Consider the following 23808-nt stretch of genomic DNA (forward strand, 5'->3'; position numbering starts at 1 on the left):
GCTGGGATATGTAGTTCGGCTCCCTTCTACGCTTGCTAATTCAGCTTCCTTCAGTTTTTAAAAAGAAGTCTCACCGTCCACACACTCTATATGTGTACGTGCTGCCATCTAGTGGAGTACAGGTAGACCTGTTAACTCCAAGTGGAAGATGAAAAGTGAAAAAGCACCTTGCAGCTTACTTAGGATGCCGAAATCATTTCTTTTACTTTGGACTCTCTAGTTCTCTGCCATGTCAAGAACTATGTGTTGTTCTTGGGAAGTCAAGATTGAATGGGTTGGAGACTGCTTGTGGAAGATAGCAGAGCAACAAAATAGAAGAAACCCAGGTCACTGAAGATTCTGGAGCCTTCCTGGCCTTTGACCTATATTGTTTTGAGGGAGGGAAATAAAAATTCCCTTGGTTTTAAGGTATAGTTTTGACGGTTATTTTGTCATGCTCAGTATATTCTAACACTAATACACATTTAGTGGCTGAATGCAGGTAGCCTGCCTACACTGGAGCTGGCGTATGTGGAGCTTGAATGAAAGTGTGGTGGCTTAAAAGGGAAGAATATGCTGGATAAGAGGAAAAAACCAAGTTTAGTTGAAGAGAACAGAGATATAAGGCCAAAAAGAAAGGACTAGATCCTGTGAGTCCTCTTGGCTAGACTAGCACCCTGTACTTTATCTATTTAGTGCAATTGAGGAGAGTGATTGTATAGGTTATTTGTATATGTAGTCATGTGTCTAATAACAACGGGGATAGGTTCTGAGAAATGCATGTGAGGCAATTTCATCATTGTGCAAACATCACAGAATGTACTTACACAAGCCTAGATGGTGTAGCTTACTACACACCTAGGCTATATGACATAGCCTATTGCTCCTAGGTTACAAACCTGTACAGCATGTTACTGTACTGAACACTGTAGGCAATTACAGCATGATGGTATTTGTGTATTTAAACATATCTGAACATAGAAAAAGTACAGTAAAAATACAACATAAAAGATTAAAAAAAAAAAAGGTACACCCATGCTATGGGTTGAATGTTCATGTGTTGGAAACTTGATCTCCATTTTAAGAGTGTTAAGAGGGTGGGAGATCTGATTATGATATTTGAAAGGTGGGGTCTTTAAGAGATGAGGACCATGCTCTCATGACTGTATTAATCCATTTGTGGAGTAATGGGTTAATGGTTTAGTGGGTTGTTACAGGAGGAGCATTGGTGGCTTTATGAGGGGAGCAAGTGAGCACGTTGAGTGTCTCTTGCTATTCTCACCATGTGATTGCCTACGTCACTGTGGGACCCTGTACAGAACCCACTAAAAGGCTCTCACCAGATGTGTACCCTGGACCTTGGATTTCCCAGCCTCAAAAACTGTAAAAAATAAATTTCATTGCTTTATAAATTTCCCAGTTTCAGGTATCCTGCTATAAGTGACAGAAAATGGACTAATGCAACCTGTAGAGGGCACTTACCATGAATAAAGCTTGCAGGACTGCAATCTGCTCTGGGTGAGTCAGTGAGTGGTGAATGAATGTGAAGGCCTAGGACATTATTGTGTACTACTGTAGGCCTTATAAACATTGTACACTTAGCCTGCACTACATTTATAAAAAGATAAAGAAATTGCACTATGATGTTATGATGTGACTAGGCAGTGGGAACTTTTTAGCTATTTTATAATCTTATGGATTATAAGTGCACATTGTAAATTGGGTCCGTCGTTCACCAAAACATTGTTATGCAGTGTATTACTGTACTATACTCATATAAATTGGTTTATTCAACACCCATCTAAACCCTGCCTTTCACATTATAAGGCCTAGAAAACAAAATTCTCAAATTCCTAGCCTCCTTTGCTGCCAGGAGTGGCCAAGTAGGACAGACCTAATCCATGAAATGCAGACTGAATTTTCGGTAAAAGGGTTTCCTTCTTGAATGGAAAGGTGAGGATGCTCTGACTGACTTTCTTTTTGCCTGGAATGCAGATATATAAATCTTTGTGACGGTAAATTTTAGGTGTCAACTTGACCAGATTAAGTGATACCTATACACACCATGATTAAGTAGCAAAATGCTATGGGTCTGTTTGTGAATGAACCAGACTATTCTGATTGTTGCTTTGACCCTACTGTCCATTACAGTAACTACGCCTACCTTACCTTTGGTGATTGAGTGCTGCCATTTAGCCCGTGACACCCCAGGTTCCAATTATTTCCATTTTATTGCGGTTTTTCAATTGAGTGCTGTAGTTTCCACTGTAAGGTCTGGCCTACAGAGAAGAGCAACCATGGAGCTCTTTAAGGACGCTAGGGGGCTTTCCTTACAAATCTCTCTTAAAGATATGTTTTTTTTGGGGGCTATCTTATTATGAATTAGTAGGTTTTAAGTGACAAATACACTCTAGCATTCCCATCTTCTAAATCATAAAAATAAAATCACGGTCCCTCACTTGAGCCAGTTTATAGATTCAGAAACCCTAGAATAAAGGAAAGGCTGGATTCTCTCCAGGAAGGACCCCAGTATGCTGCTAAAAATTTATACTGTTAATCTTTCCCCCAGCATTCCCCAAAGAGGCCCATGGCCTTTTATCAGGGTAACTGTGCACTGGAGAAAAGTAAATAATCAGAACTTCAGGGACTACTGGGCCCTGGTTCTGAATGGACACTAATTTTAGGAGACCCAAAACATTACTGTGTCTCTGCAGTCAGAACAGGGGCTTATGGAGTTCAGGTTATCAATGGTGTTTTAGCTCAGGTCAGGCTTACGGTGGGTCCCTGAACCCATCCTGTGTTTATTTTCCCAGTTTCAGAATGCATAATTGGAATAGGCATACTTAACAGCTGGCAGAATCCCCACATTAGTTCCCTAACCTGTGGGGTGAGGGCTATTATAGTGGGAAAGGCCAAATAGAAGCCATTAGAGCTGCCTCTACCTAGGAAAATAGTAAATTAGAAGCAATACTGCAACCCTGGGGGGATTTCAGAGAACAGTCCCACCATCAAGGACTTAAAAAGATGCAGGGGTCTGGTCGTAATTCCCACAGCACACCCATTCAACTCTTCTATTTTGCCTGTATGGAAGAATGACAGCACGTTATCATAAACTTAACAAAGTGCTGATTTCAATGGCAGTTGCTGTGTCCCATGTGGTTTTATGGCTTGAAAAAATTAACACATTTCCTGGTAACTGATAGGCAGCTATTGGTCTGCAAATCCCTTTTTCTTCACACCTGTTCATAGGCCCACTAGAGCAGTTTGTTTTCAGCTGGCAAGGCCAGCAGTACACTTTCACTGTCCTACTTCAGGAATATATTAACTCTCCAGCCCTGTCATAATTTAGTTTGCAGGGAACTTGATGGCCTTTCTCTTCCACAAGGTGTCACACTGGTCCATTGCACTGATGACATTATGCTGATTGGACCTAGTGAGCAAGCAGCGGCAACTACTTCAGACTTGTTAGTAAGACATTTGCATGTCAGCGGCTGGGAAATAAATCCAACTAAAATTCAGAGGCCTTCCACCTCAGTGACATTTCTGTTGAGACATCCCTTCTGGGTGTTGAAGGATAAGTTGTTGCATCTGGTCCCTCCTACAACCAAGAAAGAGGCACAATGCCTAGTGGGCCTATTTGGAAAATAAATCCACATACAAAAGTACACATAAAATTTCAGAAGTTTTACAGATTGCATGATGTCCATCCATACATGTTTTATGTATTTGTGGGGACCTCAAGTTTAGAAAACTTTGCTTTGAAAGAAACTCTGGGACTGTTTCCTCATGTTTAAAATGAAGAGGTAGAATAAGCAATCTATAAGGTTGTTCCAGTTGGGAGTGAGGTGCAATGGAAAACAAAGTCTAATAATGAACAAATCAATTTAGAGTGCTGGCATAGGAAATGGGGTGGATGGGTTAACAGAAAAGTGAGAAAGAACTTTAGTTATTATAGCAAAAGGAAGAGAAGGACTAGAAAGTTAAGAGGACACAGCCATTAAGAATTTAAATCCAGAAAACATGTGTATATTTTCACAGCAAAATCCTGAAAGGCAACAAGAGAGGAGAGTATGCCACCAAGGAACCATTAATATTACATGGAGTTGTGATTCAGAACTTCTAATTAAATATTTATTAAGTGTTCAACATACTAAAAAAGTTTATAATTTTATTAATAAATGATGTTTTAAAATAATTTATGTATTATGTTTTTGAATTTTCTAAGTCACATATGGATGACTTTATATCAATAAAAAAGTAAATATTTTATATATACATTGAAAGACTGGAAATTTCTTTCAATCACTTTATTCTTTACAAAATATATAAATAAAAATAATTAAACTTTTAAAAGTATTACCACAGGCACAAAGAAGGTATTGCTACAACCATTCTAAATTACTAGAATACATTAATTTCCTGTTCTTTCTTCTTCCAATTCTAGCGGCAAAGTAAAAACTGAATTGAAATTAAGTTGAAGCGTGACATCACTGCCAGGGATAAATACATAAAAAAACAAAGTCATTTCCAAATAGGAACACTGGGCCCCAGAAAAATGACAGAAGAGGAGTCTACTGCGTTTTGCACTCAGGCACATCTTTTCCTGAGGAGGTGTGCCAAGGACCTGGCCGAGGATCCACACTCTCTGCTCCCATAGTTTGTTCCTCTGAGAAAAAAAATGAAATTCTATTAAAAAACACGAAAACCAAGCATAACTGGAAGTGGGAAGGATGTTAAGACAGGAAAAACATGAAGAATGAAAAACGGTAGTGTGGTTGATTGTGTTCGGACATTAAAAAGATGTATTTCACCTCATAAGAATTGGAGAAGTTTATTCCCTATTTTGTCATAAAACGAACTGTTAGAAAAACCATATTGTACATACAACTAAGAAATAATAACATTTTATTTGGAATTAGTTAATCTAAGATACAAAAGGAATCAAACATGAACTAATTGAATTTGACTTTGTCTTATTTTTAGAAAAATAATAGTGTGCTAAACAGATAGTATGTATTTTAGAGAATACTTAGGGTCATCTTTGGAAAACTTTGAGTCTATAAAAAAGCACTTTAACTGCACCTATTTGTTTATAAACAATATTCATTTAAAAATTACTGTATTCATAAAAGTAAATCTATCATAACTGATCTTGACAGTTATCTTAATTTGTTGAGGTAATTTAGATTACCTTTTATAATTAAAAGTAAAAACTGACATTAACTTTTCTTAGACTGATATTACTAATTCAAGCTGGGACTATCTCCTTTAACTCTGAATTGGTAGGTTTTTGGTTGAGTTATGTATTCCTCTAATCTAGTATTATTTACTTCACCTACAAATAGTACCAGAGAGATCCATATATTGATAAAAAGACACAAATGTTTTTGTTTCTAGTGGGATGAATTCATATTATACGTGTGCCTCTGGCTCTGCTGGATAAAATCAAAAGGTGATTGTAAAAGTTCTCAGTTTTTCAAAAGACTCTTCTAAAATAGCATGTACAGCAAAAGTTCCATGTAAGTTCTAGACAATGAAAGATCCTTAAATGTTTCTTAAATACAATTCAATGGAGACAAGTCCAAACATTTTTTCCAAATGGTTTTTTGCCTAACTGTATTCTTAAGAGCACTTTTCAGACTGCCAACTTGATCTGATGAGAATGGATGGATTTCTTTTTAGCCACTAAGTACAAGTCTCATAAACCCCTAGAACTTTACTGAGGGCTTTAAGTGATTTGGCAATTGCTCTTCTTAGTGTATGATTTTGTTGCTTTAGATTTGTGCAGTCGCGTAACAGGGTACTTCTGACAGGTAGATACACTGTCACTAATGGCTCTGGTTGTGCATATGTGGGCAAATAATAGATGCTATCTGGTAAGAAAGACTATAAGAAATGCAGTCTTAAAGAGCTTCTCCTGCAACGCTGTGGACAGGCCCCCTGAAAATCTGGGGGAGATCCTTAATATCTCCCACTCCTTTGTTCAATCAGGTGCCTCACATTACTGCTTTTACTCCGAAATCTCTCCAATCTGTACACTTCTCTCCATCTCTCCTGCAAGTCCACACTACTATCATGTTTTGTTTAGACAACTGTCATAAACTCTTGCTTATTACAGATGAGGTGATATTTTCAAAATTTTAACTGATTATATTCTGCTGTCACTGCTTAGCATGTTTTGATGGCTTCCTCTACATGTTCTTGTCTCTTTCTTTAGCCTCACTGACTTCACCTACAGAAGCCTGCACCAACTGTGCTCTGACTGCACCTTATTTCTTTCAAAGCTTTTCCTACCCTGGGGCTGTCTCTGTTCCTTTTGCCTGAGAAGTTTTTCCCTCCCTTGTTTGTTAAGCTGACTCACATTAACCTTTTAGATCTCAGTTTTCTTCCTCAAGAAAGACTTAATATTCCTAAATCAAATACCTATTATATGCCTTATAGCCTTTTGCACCGCTAGAATTTCACTTTTTTTTGACTACTTGATTACTACCTGTATCTCTCTTGATTACTACCTGTAAGCTCTATGAGGGCAGGAACCACATCTGGTTTTGCTTATCAATGTATCATCAGGGTCTAATATAATACATGACACATAGTAGGGGCTCAAAAAATTTTGTTGATTGAATGAATGAATAAGTAAGTGATGTAAGTCTATGATCTGGCTTGTGTAAAATGAATATAATGCTATTGTATATACTGGCCCATTGAATTGGTAAGAAAGACTTCTTCAGTCAAAGTTTTGTTTTTAGGGTAGTGTTTTCATGTCCTCGAGAGAGTTGCTTGTCTATTTTTGGAGAGAACTGAGGGTTTAAGAGACAAAATAAAGATTTCATTTGGGGTAAAAAGTTATTGCACTTCAGTGCTGTGACTTGGAGAAACAAACTTTCTTACACAGGCTTAGCAAATGAAGCCTGTGTACTTTAGCTTTTTCAACTAAATCTTCTTGTTTAAACTTGCCCTTTGGGGACAAATATTAAAGATAAGTTCCAACCATTATCCCTGATTTCCAAGTAACCAGTACATTTACCTACCTGGGCAAAGGCCTAAACCTGAGTTATCAAAATAGCGAACTGGATGGGGTGCTGGTAAAGACTTTGATCGGCTATCAAAAAACCAAGATTTTGGTGATTCCTTTGGCACAGGATCTTGTAAATTCCATTCTTTGCACTGAGAAGATGTATTCTGTCTCTTTTTAGAAGCTGTTCCAGTCACTTTAGGAGACTTTGGAGAATTCTCACAAGTTGCTTCTTTGTGGGCCTCTCTTTTAAGGGTTCTTTCTTTCCAAGTTTTGACCTCTTTGGAAAGGTGATGATTATTGCTTAAATGTGGGGGGAAAAAAAGGGAGACTGTAAGACTTCCCAATTCTTGAAATGTATTCACATTTATATTAAAAATTTTTTTAAAATTGTGATGAAATATATATAACATAAAATTTACCATTTTATCACATTTTAACTTCAACTTAATGCTTCCTGTTTGGACTATTTCCACAGTTCAGAAAATGAAATGAATCTATATAAAGTGAATAATGGTAGTAAATTTCCATGATCACTTGGAGTCTTGATAATAAAGCTCAAAGTAAGACATTAGGTTTTCACATGAATCAATGATGTCATCCAGAGTGGTTTAACTATTGATACTTTGCCACAGTGATTTGATAAACTAGTCTTTTGGTTAGATGAATCTTTGATGCAACTTGGTAGTTTTAAAAGAAATATTACACTATGCTTTTCTAGATTTCATAGTTACAGTTTTGCTTCTTATAGGAAATGCCACCAGCACTTATCCAGTTTGGGCAGAGAGAAACCTGGAAAGTAATCCTAGAGGCCCTGTTCTCCTTTAGCTTATCAGTCAGCCAAGTGTGCTGATACAATCTCATACCTATCTCTCAAATTCATCTCCTTATTTTTATCCCTATTGGTGCCATTCTAGTCCATGCCAAAATTATTTTTTGCCTGGACTACCATCAACAGATTCTGCAATTGGGTTCCCCTATGATGCTCTAGCAGCCAAAGATGCTATATGACCTGGTTTAAAATCCTCCAGTTGCAGGTAATTCTCCCATCACATTTAGGATACCACCCCAAATTCCTCAGAATGATCTATAAAGGCCTGTGTAATCAGGATCCAGTTATCTCTGGCACTTCATCTTCCACCCTACTCTGTCTCATTCTCTATATCCTGGCCACACTAGATGTCTTTCAGTCCCATCGATTAGTTATTCTTCCTGACTCAAAGCCTGTGTACATGCTGTTCCCTTGGCCTAGAAGGTTTACCCCTCTTCTCCTTTCATCTAGCTTAATTCCTACTCCTTTTTTCGATCTGATCTACATATTAGTTTCTTGATCACTATTCCTCACCCCAAAACGCAGATAAGGTTAGATCCCTCTTTTCTAATTGAATCCTTTCATGATGTCCTTTTGGGCTTTTCTTTCTTGTTTAACGGTACTCATTGCAAAGAATTAGCTATCTGTAAATTCACTTAATGTTTATTTATCTTCTACTGTATCATCAGAAGAGTGCTTAGCACAAAGATTCTAATCTTCCACAGATGTAGATGCCAATAATTAAATTTTTAAAATCAGTTTATAAAGTAAAAGTAAATAAGCTAAGATAATGGACTTAAGGGGTTCTCCTCTGAGTAAAGCCTCATTGACTTGGGTAAATGGACTTATGAACTTGTGTGGTGTATTTCAGCTGCCACCTCAAGTCTTTGTTTACTTCCTGGTTCTTGGCTTAAAAATAGGTCAGGTGATAGATAGCAAACATCGGGAATAGTGCTACCACATTCTTATTTCTTTTAAAAAAGACACTTATTACATGAGCTCTAAAAATTACTTTCCCCATAATATGAAAAGGGTTGCTAACTGCAAAAAATATGTGCATGTAGCACTCCCCTACACACGTGATAGCCATAAGCATAATATCTGTACCATGTAAGCAGATCTTACCTTAACAGTTCATTATTTTGCTTTATTAGCTGTTCATTTTGCTGCTTTATCTTAAACATTTCCTTTTCCAACCTTATATATTCACTTTTTATAATAAGAGCTTTTGTGCTTTGTACAATGCCACTGCCACCGCCACAGGTTAAGGGTTTATTTGAAGGCTGAGAATCAATACATCCTGATATCACTGCGGAAAGCAAATATACAAATAGGTGAAAATTTAATTATTTCCAAAGTTCAAAATGCTCATAAAGGAAATATTACCAAGTGCAATAAGCCACTAGAAAAACCAAAACACTTCAACCATCATTTCCTGGGAAGTCATCCTTGACTTTCTCTTTCTGCCTCACCTCCCCTGCCCATTGGATCATCAATCTAAATGTATGTCTAGATTCCATCTCAACCAATTCCACTACCATATCCGGCTCATTAAGATCTTCCACCTTGACTGCAGGAATAGCAATCCTGCCCCAGTTAGAGTTGTCCTTCATTGGTCTATCTTCTACAACAGTGCTCAGTTGGAGGGCTTGTTACAACATGGTGTGTATGTGTGTGGTCCACTCCCAGTCATCCAGGCATTATAAGTATGAAACACATACTTGTCAACTATATATACGTTAGAATCATATTGAAGCATATATTAAGTATTCTATATTAAGTGTGCAGAAGTAGTGAAAGAGACTGTGTTTTATAAATTGTAGGCATAGTTGCATAAAATGGTGAGGTGCTCATAAAGTGGCATAACCTGTTGGGTCACCAGCAATTCACAAAAGAGGGGTACTGTGTGTGTGATTCTTGATGTCCATTTTATTTTGAATTCAGGTACAATATATACCTGAAAGCTACCCACAAATCAAAAGTTATTATACAAATCCCTCTGTAACAAAGAACCCTCACTTCTGTTTTTATCCCTTGAAGTTTTCCTGGTAGGAACAGTGATTATCTTGCAATAGACACTAGGGAAGTTCAAGCTATAATAGGTACTAGGCAACATCTCTAACACTACCTCTAATTTTTTTTAAGAAAAAGAGTGAGCAAAACTACATGTGGGTATCATCTCATATTTGGCTTGCTATTTAGAATTTTCAATGCCTTTTTGCACATGACTTTTGGTTTGATTCAACTTGTGATTTCACACACCCATACACATGTTTATAAGCTAGAAGGTCAGGTGCTGTCCCCATGATTTCACATAGCCGTTAACCTGTTCCTAACTTTCAGTTCAGTGCTTGTTTTACTATGCAAAGCTACCCCAAGTACTGTTCAGCATTCTCTCTTTTTTGCAAGTAAACATTAACTCAGTATCTTCTGTTTTAAGAGCAAATAAAATAATATTTGTTTATTTTTACTGTGCACCAGTTAAATTTATCAGTTGCATACAACTGAAGTCTATTAAGACGTGTTTGATTTTTATTGGGAAGGGTACTTCTTCTTCAATAGTTATCATTATTTTATAGTCCTGATAGTAGACATTATTTTATAGCCCTGAAGGTATCTTCACTTATATGTAAAGATCTGATAATGCATAAAATTCATATTTTTAAAAAATCTACAATGGATAAACACTTGAGATCATAGTAAACTAAGGAGATGTCAGAGGATAATATGATCCAATGAATTCATTTTAAAATAGATTAATGGTTAACTTAGGTTTACTCTTGATCGTCAAAGTCTGTAACTGTATTGAGAAGCAAAATGAAAAAGATCTGAAAATATCTGCATTTTCTACTTACTTGAGGTATCTTGGGCCTGTTGATTTCTTCTAAGATTTTCTCTCAAAAGCCTTATAGCTTCTTTTTGATATTCCACAGTGGCTTTTGTAGAAGTAATTCTAACAAGAATAAAAATAAGTAAAAGCCCAGCAACTAATTTTTTATGAAAGAATAGTTAGAACTGCTGTTAAGAATTCTTTAACACAGCACACTGACATAATATCTATAAGTAGCAGCAGATAAGCCCTCATGATACCTCTGTGGTATCATGTCCATTATGGCTATAACAACATCAAATTGGAAGTATTGTTTGGTTGCAGGAACAGCCCAAAATTCTTAATATTGAGAAATTAGTTCTTTTAAAATTTCTGAAGGTCCATTATCTATTAATTGGATATTGAACAAAATTATCTTTAGAGGTAGGTACCATTAAAAAAAAAAAAAAAAAAAAAAAAAAAAGGGCTGTTAATGGTGTTCTCATGAAAGAGGAAAAGCAGCTTCATTTCTATACTGTCAGGAAAACAAACCCTGACTGCTGATCCTGGTCTAAGGAAATACAGTCAAAGGTCAAATTCTGATCATTACTACTCAGGAGAAAGAGACATTTAATGAATTGTTGGTTTAGGCATTAATCAGCAATGATAAATTGTAGGACTTTATGCCTTTCTTAAAGACTATGAAAGTATCTGTTAACTCTATATTATAAGAAAAATTGCTTTTCATAATTAAGAACCTAATAGGTATACATTTCAGTAAAACCAATAGGTCTTATCCATCAAAGCCTGCTTAGATAGCATGAAGACTCATAGAGTGCTACTTTCTGGGCAGAATTAGACATCATCATTAAAGATTTATTCAAGATTTACAGAAAGAATGAAAAATGTTAGGAGCCATACGACATCTTAAGAAATGCTCTAATATAAACCTCTCTTTTTGTTGATTAAGAATGTGAAGATCAGAGAGATTAAACAGCTTGCTTAAGGTGATGCACTAATAAGTGGGTACATATCTCTAACTTAGTTCCTTTGACTCTGTTTAATGTAATGTTCTTTTCATTATGGTATACCACAAAGAACTTTAGGCATGCTATTAAGTATAATACTACATATAAATAAATCAATAAAAAGAGGATATGTTCTTGGGCCCTAGGTACTTATAAAGGAAATATAATCTTTTCACAAAATCACAATAGGAAGAACAAATGAATTTAAGAGAAACAACAGAAACCTTCATCAAACTTCTAAATACCCCCCCCAAAGATTCTTAATGTTCACTCTGGAGCATAAAAAAGCCATTTTTAAGTCGTTTAAATATGATTGAGGAAGAAGCACTCAAAGACATAGTGTGTTAACTGATCAGACTTGTGTTTTTAAAAAAATTTTGCATATGTAATGAGAATTTAATAAATTTAAAATTTATGGATGCTTGTATTTTCTTAAAAAAAATAATAACAATATTTTCATAAATTATACTTTAAAAAGTTAACCAGTGCAAAGAAACTTATGTAGTTTAGAAAGAAATTTAAGCTATTAAAGCCATGTTCAATTAAGGCAAAGACATACTCCTTTTCAAATTCTTTGGCATTTTTCATTTTCTCTAGTTCTATCTCCACCAGCTTTGTTTTCAGATCTTCAATTTCTTCTTTATAGGGCTTAGCTCCTAAAGCAACTTTGTCCTACATTTTTTAGAGAAAATAAAAATAAAATAATTATTAGAGCAGTTTCAATTTCTCCAGTTTTAAAGAGTGGTTAGCTGCCTTTGCTTTAGTAAGAACATTTTAAAACAGCAAACAACTCTAAATATATAAAAACAGGAAAAGCAATAGTTTTAACTAAATAATAAGATATTTGATGAGAAGTATATTTGAAGTATATTTGAAGTTATATGAAGCTAATACGTAATTAGACACATGATTTTCTAAAATAAAAATTTTTTTCCAGTTAAAAAGTGATATAACTACAAAATGAAATAGAAGGGTTGAAAATAATGAAATGGGTGGGTAAATCAAGAAAATGAAACAAAAAGATGTCAAAGCAACAGTGTAAACATCAAATTAGAACTAAATTCAAGCTACAAAGCATTACTGAGAATATTTTGTTCTGAGGGTTCAATCCAGTCATATATGTACTTTCCACTCACAGAATATATATGTGTGTGTTTGTGTGTGTATATAAATTTTTTAAAAATTAACAGACTTTATATTTTACAGCAGTTTTAGCTTTACAGAAAAAACGACTGGAAGAAGATAGAGCTTCTACAGACCTCCTGTCCCCACCCCCTTCTCCCTGTCATTTATATCATGCATTATTAGTATGTATGGTACATTTGTTACAACTTATAAACTAATAATGATACATTATTATTAATTAATTAAAGTCCACAGTTTACATTAAGATTTCTTATTCATATTGCACATTTTGTGGGTTTTGACAAATGTATAATGACGTGTCCATCATTACAGTATCACACAGAATAGTGTCACTGCCCTAAAAATCCCCTATGCTCTACCTATTTGCCCCTCCCCACCTCCCCCAATCCCTAACAACTGTTAATCTTTTTACTGTCTCCAGTTTTGCCTTTCTCAAAATGTCATGAACTTGGAACCATACAGTATTTAGCCTTTTTCAGATTGGCTTCTTTCACTTAACAATATGCATTTAAATTTCTCCCATGTCTTTTCCTGGCTCCGTAGTTCATTACTTTTTTTCTTTTTCTTTTTGTCTTTTTCGTGACCGGTACTCAGCTAGTGAGCGCACCGGCCATTCCTATATAGGATCCGAACCTGTGGCGGGAGCGTCGTTGCGCTCCCAGCACAGCACTCTCCCGAGTGCGCCACGGGCTCAGCCCTGTAGTTCATTTCTTTTAATTGCTGAATAACTATTCCATTGTACGCATATATTACCATTTATCCATTCACCTACTAAAAGGCATCTTGGTTGTTTCTAAGTTTTGGCAATTATGAATATAGCTGCTATAAACATAGACGTGATGGTTTTTTGTTTGGACGTACACTTTCAACTCATTTGAGTAAATACGAAGAAGCACAATTGCTTGGTCACATGGTAAGAGTATGTTCAGTTTTGTAAAAAACTGCCAAACTTTGTTCCAAAATGGCTGTACCATCCTGCATTACCATAAGCAATGAACGACAGTTTCTGTTGTTCCACATCCTCTCCAGCGTTCGGTACTGTCAGTGTTTTGGATGTTGGCTATTTTAGTAGGTTGTGTAATGGTCCCTCACTGTTTTAATTTGCAATTCCCCAACAACATATGATGTGGAACATCCATTTTTTCACATGCTTATTTGCCACCTGTATATCCTGTTGATATTCAAGGTCAAAATCATTTAAACTACTGTTCTTTTCAAAAAAAAAAAAAGGTCAGATTCAGCCCACAGGACATCAGGTGGGACTCAGTATAATAGGGCAAATAGGAGAAAAGCAAATTAAAAAAATGTACTTATCTAATAGTGCTATATATTTAGATGAGAAGCAATTTTTTGAATACTAAAAAATATACATTTTAAACTATAAAGACTATTTATGTATTCTAAAAATTATTTTTCTTGCATAATAAAAATAATCAATATTTTGCATGAAAATATATTCCTGAATTTCATTTCAAAGTTAAACTGCTCCTTCTTTTTAAGCTTGAGTACTGAACTTCAGATGTAAATAGTAGTTGTGGTAAAACGGAAGAGTACCAAATTATTTCCCAATTCGACGGGTTAAGAAAAAACAACTTTTGTTTATAAAATGAGCTTAAGTCGGGTTTTCAAGATGGCGGTGGCTGCGGCGGTTGGTGCGGAGTAGCTGAGGTGGAAAAGGCAGCCACTGGGCCTCAGGCAGCTGGGAAACTTGTGGACCTTCCTCTCGCCATCTCTTAAGGGAGGACCGCAGCTGGTGGCCGGTCGTGGGGGTGACCGCCACTTTGCCCCCGGCAGGAGAGGCTGCCTCATTTACAGGCAACAGCTTTGAAGTGTGGAGCAGGAAAAGAACTGTTTCTTAGCTGCAAAAGCAAGTCTCGAAACAGGGAACACGGCACCAGGGCTGCTGTGGATGCAGACAGGATCCCGGAGGCCGGGGCCGTGCTGAAGGCGGCCAGCTGCCCTATTCAGGATTTGAGGTTTCAGGCCGGCATTAAAGAAGATTCCTGGGAGCGCCTGAGCCGCGTCGCGACTGAACAGCCCGAGGCGGCAGCGGCCGAGAACAGGGAAGGTGACAAACCAGAGGCAGAGTGTGAGCGCCCGACCTGGCACAGCCCTGTGAGTGACCCCTGGCCCAGCCCTGTTTGGGGGGCTGACGCCCACCCGGCTCCCGCCTGCATCACCAGGCCACTCACCACCCCGGGGCTGCCTCCATTTTCCCAGGTGCGGGCAGCTCCGCCCAGCTCGGCCGTCACTAAGCCTGCCCACTTGCTTGGCCCGGCGTGGGGCTTTCCGGAGCCTGCGGGCCGGCCTCCCCTCCCGCTCCCTCTGCGGTACTCTGGCGGGGCTGCTGGTGGGGGGCGTCCCCGGCCAGTGTAGGGAAGGCAAGGAAGTACGGGCGGGCTGACTGTCACTCCACCACACCCTGGACTCCGCCCCCGGTAAACTTCCTGTTACTGGGAGGCAGTTACCATCTCTGTGGCCACCAGTTTGGAAAAAAGCCTAACCAATTTCTGGTTGGGAATAGTGTGGTAGGAGAGTTCCCAGGTCCGCTTGAACCTGCTGGAGAGCAGGCTGCAGGTGGGCGCTAGATTCGGTCTATGCTGGGGGGATACAAAGGTGAACAAGTCCCGAGAAAGATCTACATAGTGCTACAAAGGCACCCAGAGCGACTGGTCGTCTGTGCCTACCAGAAACCTGGTAGACTTCCTGGGCGAGGCGGTGCCGAGCAGGGTCTTGAAGGCCCAGCTGATAGACGAGGGGTGCAGAAGACACGCCCCAGCCCAGCACAGTGTGCACAGAGTGGGGAGACGTGCGGCCAGGGACGCGGAGACTCGATAGAAACCACACACCCGGTGGGGTCGCCACTGCACAATCCAACAGCCTGGGCCAGAGCACATGGAACAGGGAGAAGTCCTGCACAGGAAGTGAAAGCTCAACAGAGATCACACACCCTGTGGTACGTGATCCACCAGCCCAGCAGAGTCCAAGCTGACCAGAAAGGTGGCTCCCCAGAGAAGCCCAAGAACCGAGGCAACCACACACACAAGGCACTAGAGGCCAACTGAGCAGTCATGGAGGGAGCCATATGAAATTGGCAACCACAGCAACATCATAGTTAGTCATTAGTCTCAAACCGGTGGACTGTGAAACCCCCTGCCACAATGAATAAACACCAAAAAAAAGATACCAGAAATACAAAAAATCAAGAAAGTACACCACCAAAAGTTAATAAATCTCATACTCTAGATCCTATAGAACAAGAAGCCCTTGAAATAACTGACAAGGAATTTTGAGTGATAATTCTAAGGAAACTGAATGAGATACAAGAAAACTCAGCTAGACATCATGATGAAATGAGGAAAAGTATACAGGATCTGAAAGAGGAAATGTACAAGGAAATCAATGTCCTGAAAAAAAATGTAGCAGAAATTGCTGAACTGAAGAAGTTATTCAACGAAATAAAAAACACAACGGAGAGTTTAACCAGCAGGCTTGTCGAAGTTGAAGAGAGAACCTCTGAACTTGAAGATGGGCTGTTTGAAATAACACAAGCACACAAAAAGAAAGAAAAAAGAATCAAGGACATTGAACAAAATCTGAGAGAAATATCAGACAACCTTAAGCAGTCAAATATCCGAGTCATGGGTATTCCAGAAGGGGAGGAAAATGGAGATTCCATTGAAAACATATTCAAAAAAATAGTGGCAGAAAACTTCCCATGTATAGGAAAAATCACAGATCTTAAGATCCAGGAAGCTCAACGATCTCCAAACGTATTCAACCCAAAAAGGCCTTCTCCAAGACATGTCATAGTCAAATTGGCAAAACTCAGAGACAAAGAGAGAATCTTAAAAGCTGCAAGAGAGAAGCGTCAAATCACTTGTAAGGGAACCCCAATCAGGCTAACATCAGACTTTTCATCACAAACCCTAAAAGCTAGAAAGGAATGGGATGATATTTTCAAAATACTAAAAGACAAAGATTGCCAGCCAAGAATACTCTACCCTGCAAGGCTATCCTTCCGAAATGAAGGGCAAATAGTATATTTCTCAGACAAACAAAAACTGCGGGAGTTCACTACCACACGACCACCCTTACAAGAAATGCTCAAGGGAGTACTGGGTTTGGTTCCTGAAAAATAACTAACACTGCCATAAAAAACCCAAGAAAAATCAATACCCACTAGTATAATAAAAATGACATTCATGAAGAGAAAACAAGCAAACAAAAACGCTATCTACAACCTAAGGAACCAACAAACACTGAAACCAAACAGTAAATCAGAAAGCAAGGAACAAAAGACACCTAAGACAACCAAACAACCAATAAAATGCTAGGAATAAATCAACACCTTTCAATAACAACTCTTAATGTAAAAGGCTTAAATTCCCCAATCAAAAGACACAGACTGGCTGACTGGATCAAAAAGCAGGACCCAACTATATGCTGCCTACAAGAGACCCACCTCACCCATAAAGATTCACACAGACTAAGAGTGAAAGGATGGAAAAAGATTTACCATGCAAACAGAAAAGAAAAACGAGCTGGAGTAGCTATTCTTATATCTGACAAAATAGACTTTAAACTAAAAACCATAAAAAGAGACAATGAGGGACACTACTTAATGATAAAAGGACTGATCCATCAAGAAGACATAACACTCATAAATATGTACGCACCCAATGTTGGAGCAGCCAGATTTATAAAACAAACTCTATTAGACCTAAAGAAGGAAATAGACACTAATACCATAATAGCAGGGGACCTGAACACCCCACTGTCAATATTAGACAGATCATCTAGGCAAAGAATCAGTAGAGAAACACAAGATCTAAACAAGACTCTAGACCAATTGGAATTGGCAGATATCTACAGAACATTCCACCCAACAACCTCAGAATATTCATTCTTCTCATCAGCACATGGATCATTCTCCAGGATAGATCACAAATCAGGTCACAAATCAAGTCTCAATAAATTCAAAAAAATTGGTATTATCCCATGTATCTTCTCAGACCACAATGGATTAAAACTAGAAATTAATAACAAACGAAACTCTGGAAACTATACAAACACATGGAAGTTAAACAGCATTCTACTTAATGACATATGGGTCCAAGAAGAAATCAAGCAGGAAATCAAAAAATTTATTGAAACTAATGAAAACAATGATACATCATACCGAAACCTGTGGGATACTGCAAAAGCAGTATTGAGGGGAAAATTTATTGCATTACACGCTCACTTCAGAAGAATGGAAAGATGGCAAGTGAACAACCTAACACTTCACCTTAAAGAACTAGAAAAACAAGAACAATCCAAACCTAAAGTTAGCAGACGGAAAGAAATCATTAAGATCAGAGCAGAACTGAATGAAATTGAAAACCAAAAAACAATTCAAAAGATCCACAAATCAAAAACTTGGTTTTTTGAAAAGATAAATAAAATTGACAAACCATTAGCATGGCTAACAAAAAAAAGAAGAGAGAAGACTCAAAGAACAAAAATTAGAAATGAAAAAGGCGATATTACAACTGATTCATCTGAAATACAAGGAATCATTCGAGACTACTATAAACAACTATACGCCAACAAATTTGAAAATCTGGAGGAAATGGATAAATTTCTGGACACACACAAGCTCCCAAAACTGAACCATGAAGACGTAGAAAATTTGAACAGACCAATAACAATAAAGGAGATTGAAGCTGTTATCAGAAGGCTCCCAACAAAGAAAAGCCCAGGACCAGATGGATTCACAGCAGAATTTTACCAAACATTCAAAGAGGAATTGACACCGATTCTTTACAAACTATTCCAAAAGATTGAAACGGACGCAAATCTCCCAAACTCATTCTATGAAGCAAACATCATCCTGATACCAAAACGAGGTAAAGATATAACCAAAAAAGAAAACTACAGGCCGATATCCTTGATGAATATAGATGCAAAAATCCTCACTAAAATACTAGCAAACAGAATACAGCAACACATACGAAAAATTATTCATCACGATCAAGTGGGATTCATCCCAGGGATGCAAGGTTGGTTCAACATACGCAAATCAATAAATGTGATACACCATATTAATAAACTCAAACACAAGGATCATCTCTATAGATGCTGAAAAAGCATTTGATAAAGTTCAGCACTCATTCATGACAAAGACCCTCTATAAGTTAGGTATAGAGGGAAAGTATCACAACATAATTAAAGCCATATATGCCAAACCCACTGCCAATATCATCCTGAATGGGCAAAAGCTGAAAGCTTTTCCTTTAAGAACAGGCACTAGACAAGGATGCCCACTCTCACCACTCCTATTCAACCTAGTGTTGGAAGTACTAGCCAGAGCAATCAGAGAAGAGAAGGAAATAAAGGGCATCCAGATTGGAAAAGAGGAAGTCAAACTGTCCCTGTTTGCAGATGACATGATCCTATATATCGAACGGCCTAAAACCTCTACAAAAAAACTGTTGGAATTGATAAATGATTTCAGCACAGTAGCAGGATACAAAATCAACACACAAAAATCAGTAGCATTTCTTTTCTCCAATAGTGAACATGCAGAACGAGAAATCAAGAAAGCCTGCCCATTTACAATAGCCACCAAAAAAATAAAATACTTAGGAATTGAGTTAACCAAGGAGGTGAAAAATCTCTATAATGAGAACTACAAACCACTGCTGAGAGAAATTAGAGAGGATACAAGAAGATGGAAAGATATCCCATGCTCTTGGATTGGAAGAATCAACATAGTGAAAATGTCCATACTACCCAAAGTGATATACAAATTCAATGCAATCCCCATCAAAATTCCAAAGACATTTTTCTCAGAAATGGAAAAAACTATTCAGACAATTATATGGAACAATAAAAGACCACGCATAGCCAAAGCAATGCTGAGCAAAAAAAAAATAAAGCTGGAGGCATAACACTACCTGACTTTAAGCTATACTACAAAGCTATAATAACCAAAACAGTATGGTACTGGCATAAAAACAGACACACTGACCAATGGAATAGAATAGAGAATCCAGAAATCAACCCACACACTTACTGCCATCTGATCTTTGACAAAGGCACCAAGCCTATTCACGGGGGAAGGGACTGCCTCTTCAGCAAATGGTGCTGGGATAACTGGATATCCATATGCAGGAGAATGAAACTAGATCCATACCTCTCACCCTATACTAAAATCAACTCAAAATGGATTAAGGATTTAAATATACACCCTGAAACAATAAAACTTCTTCAAGAAAACATAGGAGAAACACTTCAGGAAATAGGACTGGGCACAGACTTCATGAATACGATCCCAAAAGCACGGGCAAACAAAGGAAAAATAAACAAATGGGATTATATCAAACTAAAAAGCTTCTGCACAGCAAAAAAAAAAATTAGCAGAGTTAAAAGACAACCAACAGAGTGGGAGAAAATATTTGCAAAATATACATCTGACAAAGGATTAATATCCAGAATATATAAGGAACTCAAACAACTTTACAAGAAGAAAACAAGCAACCCAATTAAAAAATGGGCAAAAGAGCTAAGTAGGCATTTCTCTAAAGAAGATATACAAATGGCCAACAGACATATGAAAAAATGCTCAACATCACTCAGCATCCAGGAAATACAAATCAAAACCACATTGAGATACCATCTAACCCCAGTTAGGACGGCTAAAATCCAAAAGACTCTGAACGATAAATGCTGGCGAGGTTGCGGAGATAAAGGAACTCTCATACATTGTTGGTGGGACTGCAAAATGGTGCAGCCTCTATGGAAAATGGTATGGAGGTTCCTCAAACAACTGCAGATAGATCTACCATACGACCCAGCTATCCCACTGTTGGGAATATACCCAGAGGAATGGAAATCATCAAGTCGAAGGTATACCTGTTCCCCAATGTTCATCGCAGCACTCTTTACAATAGCCAAGAGTTGGAACCAGCCCAAATGTCCATCATGGGATGAGTGGATACGGAAAATGTGGTACATCTACACAATGGAATACTACTCAGCTATAAAAACGAATGAAATACTGCCATTTGCAACAACATGGATGGACCTTGAGAGAATTATATTAAGTGAAACAAGTCAGGCACAGAAAGAGAAATACCACATGTTCTCACTTATTGGTGGGAGCTAAAAATTAATATATAAATTGTCACACACACACACACACACACACACACACACACACACACACACAAAACTAACAAACAAACAAACAAAAAAAACGGGGGGGGGGGGAAGAAGATATAACAACCACAATTACTTGAAGTTGATACGACAAGCAAACAGAAAGGACATTGTTGGGGGGGAGGGGGGAGGGAGAAGGGAGGGAGGTTTTGGTGATGGGGAGCAATAATCAGCCACAATGCATATCGAGAAAATATAATTTAAAATAAATAAATGAATAAATAAATAAATAAATAAATAAATAAATAAATAAAATAAAATAAAATAAAATAAAATAAAATAAAATGAGCTTAAGTTACCCGAAGTTCTTGGATAGTTTCTTTTGCGTCTTCAAAGCATTTATTTGTTTCATTAGCTTTGGCCTCAAGGTTTGCTATTATGTCATTAGTCACCTCAAGTTCTTTCTGCATCTGTATAATCTTGACTTCCTTATGTATAGCACTTTCTTTAGCTTCACGTAGTGAAATTTCCAGCTCTTGAATTTTCTATTAGAAAAAGCACACATTAATAAGGTCTATCAAGAAGACAGAATCACAGTATTAGATCTGAGACAAAGATAATCATATTTAGATGATCACAGATTGCATTAACAAAGGATAGAAGAGATTTCAAATATCACATGATCTATAGACATATTATTCCTTTCATTTAGAAGATGATGATTTTTGGATTTAGAAAAATACCAAAATTTTACAGTATAATCTGTCAGCAAATTCCTAAACCATGCAGATGAAAACAGCACAGAGGTTATGTTATTTACTGGTTAGCACAGTGCTAAGCATATTAAATAGGCATTCATTTTAAATGAACACAACTGAAAGAAAGTATATTTGTTATCTGACTCTCTAAGGTAATGCACATAACGTATCTTTCCCTTTATTTTCATTAATTAGTTTTTAAATTGAAAAATACAAATATGTGGAAAAAGTTCAAAGGCATATAATGAAGAGTAAGTCTCTCCATCCTCAGAGCCCTGGTTGAACCTGAAGAAATGACTAAACTTTCTCAAGTGTACCTTTTCAGAAATATTGTTTGTATACTTAGGTATATGCAAATGTACAGTTTATAAAAACAGTCATACACATAATATACTAAATATTCTGCTTTTTAAAAAATTGACAATGTATTTTCCAGATGTTTCCATTATCAACACACAGATCTCTCAGCTTTTTTGTTTTTATGGATACACAGCATCTCATTTTATGGAGGTATAGTAAAGTATTTAACCTATAGCCTACTAATGAATGTTGATGTTGTTTCTAGTTTTTAGTTTCTAGTATAAATTAACTTAAGACAAACTTAAATATCTGAATTTTTTCATGTTTATAAGATTATTCACATGCATATATTTCTATTTTTGTTTAATGAGTTAGGAATCCAGCCTTATTTTTTTCCATATGCTTAGCCTGTTGATTCAAATCATGCATTAAGTAAATCATCTTCTTCCCACTGAGTTAAATGTTACCATTATCATATACTAAATTCTCATAATTAATTGAATGGACTTCTAAACTCTGTTCTGTTCTACTGTTCCACTTGTCTATTATTGCATCATTACCAAACTAGTCTAATTACAGTAGCATATATTTTGTTTTTTTTAGGGAATTTTCCTGGGTCACTGAAGATGGAATTTCTTCTTGTTTTTTTAAATTACTGCTTTGGTAGATGAGTTTTATATTTCCTCTATTTTATCTTCTACTACCTGACTGAGTTCTATAATGATCAGCAAATCAAAAAACTATATTAGTGATAGTCTATATTTCACTGGTAACTAATTATAAAACCAGTGGTTGATGTTTTATTACAAGTATTTATTTTGGTAAAAATGATAAATTATAACTTATTTTTGGGTTCCCCACTAAATCATTTTGTGTGTTAACAAAATAAAGTAGCATGTTTGCTCATGTTTATAGACTCCTAAGTAAGGGTAGTTAATAAAGTAGTTGGATTATTCAAATAATGTACTGATTCTTAGACACAAGTTAACCTGAATAACAATTTTGTTATATTATTTAGCATCTTACATTTTTATTGTGATTATAATATTAAGCAATATTAAAGACACTGATGATAATTAGAGAAAATCTAAATTGCTATTTCTCTCCAAGCTAATGTTTCTTCTGCATATGGACACAGATTTTAGTTTAATAGAAAGTCACAGGATTTAGGAAATTTATAGTATATGGTAATATTACCTTAATTGGTAATAACAAGCTATATTGTATGAATTTAGTAATAGAATGAAGGTACGATTTACTTACTTTATAATCCAAAGGAAAGATCTTATATGATGTCTAGCTTTATAAGTAGTTTTGCTGAGTGAAAGCCTCAGTAAAACTATATATAAAAAATAAGCTCATCATACACAAAATAAATGTGTTCACATTCCATAGTATAATTTTGCTCTGAACTCTATGATGAAGCTGCAAATTTAAGAATACCTTATAAAAAATTACATACCTTTGTGGTTAATTCTGTAGTTCTTAATGTAGCATGGGGATTCTTATTGTCTTGTGTAGAAGGATTAACCTGGGTACCAGATGCTAGGGAGATCTTCAAAGTTTGGTAGTTTTTAAGTAGTTTTCCATTTTTCTCTTTCAATGATTTTAGGTCATGTTCCCATTCTTTGGATATAGTAGCACTTCTTTCCTCAAACTCTGTTGATTCATTCATTATGGCCTGTTGAGCAGTTATAACACTATTATAGCTCTAAAATGACTTACATATAAAAAAAACAAAGAAAAATATTAGAATTCTAGGACGATGTATATGCTGAAATTCATTCTTTAGAACATCATAGGACAGTGCTTTAAAA

The 23808-nt window shown here is 36.7% G+C and overlaps 1 protein-coding gene across 2 annotated transcripts in view; it reads right to left on the reverse strand.

Moving 5' to 3' along the window:
* Positions 1 to 4550: 4550 nt before the first annotated feature.
* CENPE (centromere protein E) overlaps positions 4551 to 23808 on the reverse strand; it is an 84931-nt gene continuing 65673 nt past the window's right edge. For both annotated transcript variants that reach the window (XM_063108308.1, XM_063108307.1), the window contains 7 exons: positions 23454 to 23672; positions 21293 to 21478; positions 12202 to 12314; positions 10661 to 10758; positions 8931 to 9114; positions 7011 to 7297; positions 4551 to 4645 (listed from right to left, as the gene is read on the reverse strand). In XM_063108308.1, coding sequence (XP_062964378.1) covers positions 4551 to 4645; positions 7011 to 7297; positions 8931 to 9114; positions 10661 to 10758; positions 12202 to 12314; positions 21293 to 21478; positions 23454 to 23672 — 1182 coding nt within the window. The remainder of the gene's footprint in view (positions 4646 to 7010; positions 7298 to 8930; positions 9115 to 10660; positions 10759 to 12201; positions 12315 to 21292; positions 21479 to 23453; positions 23673 to 23808) is intronic.

The sequence above is a fragment of the Cynocephalus volans genome, chromosome 9, assembly GCF_027409185.1.
Source record: "Cynocephalus volans isolate mCynVol1 chromosome 9, mCynVol1.pri, whole genome shotgun sequence".
Classification (NCBI taxonomy): domain Eukaryota; kingdom Metazoa; phylum Chordata; class Mammalia; order Dermoptera; family Cynocephalidae; genus Cynocephalus; species Cynocephalus volans.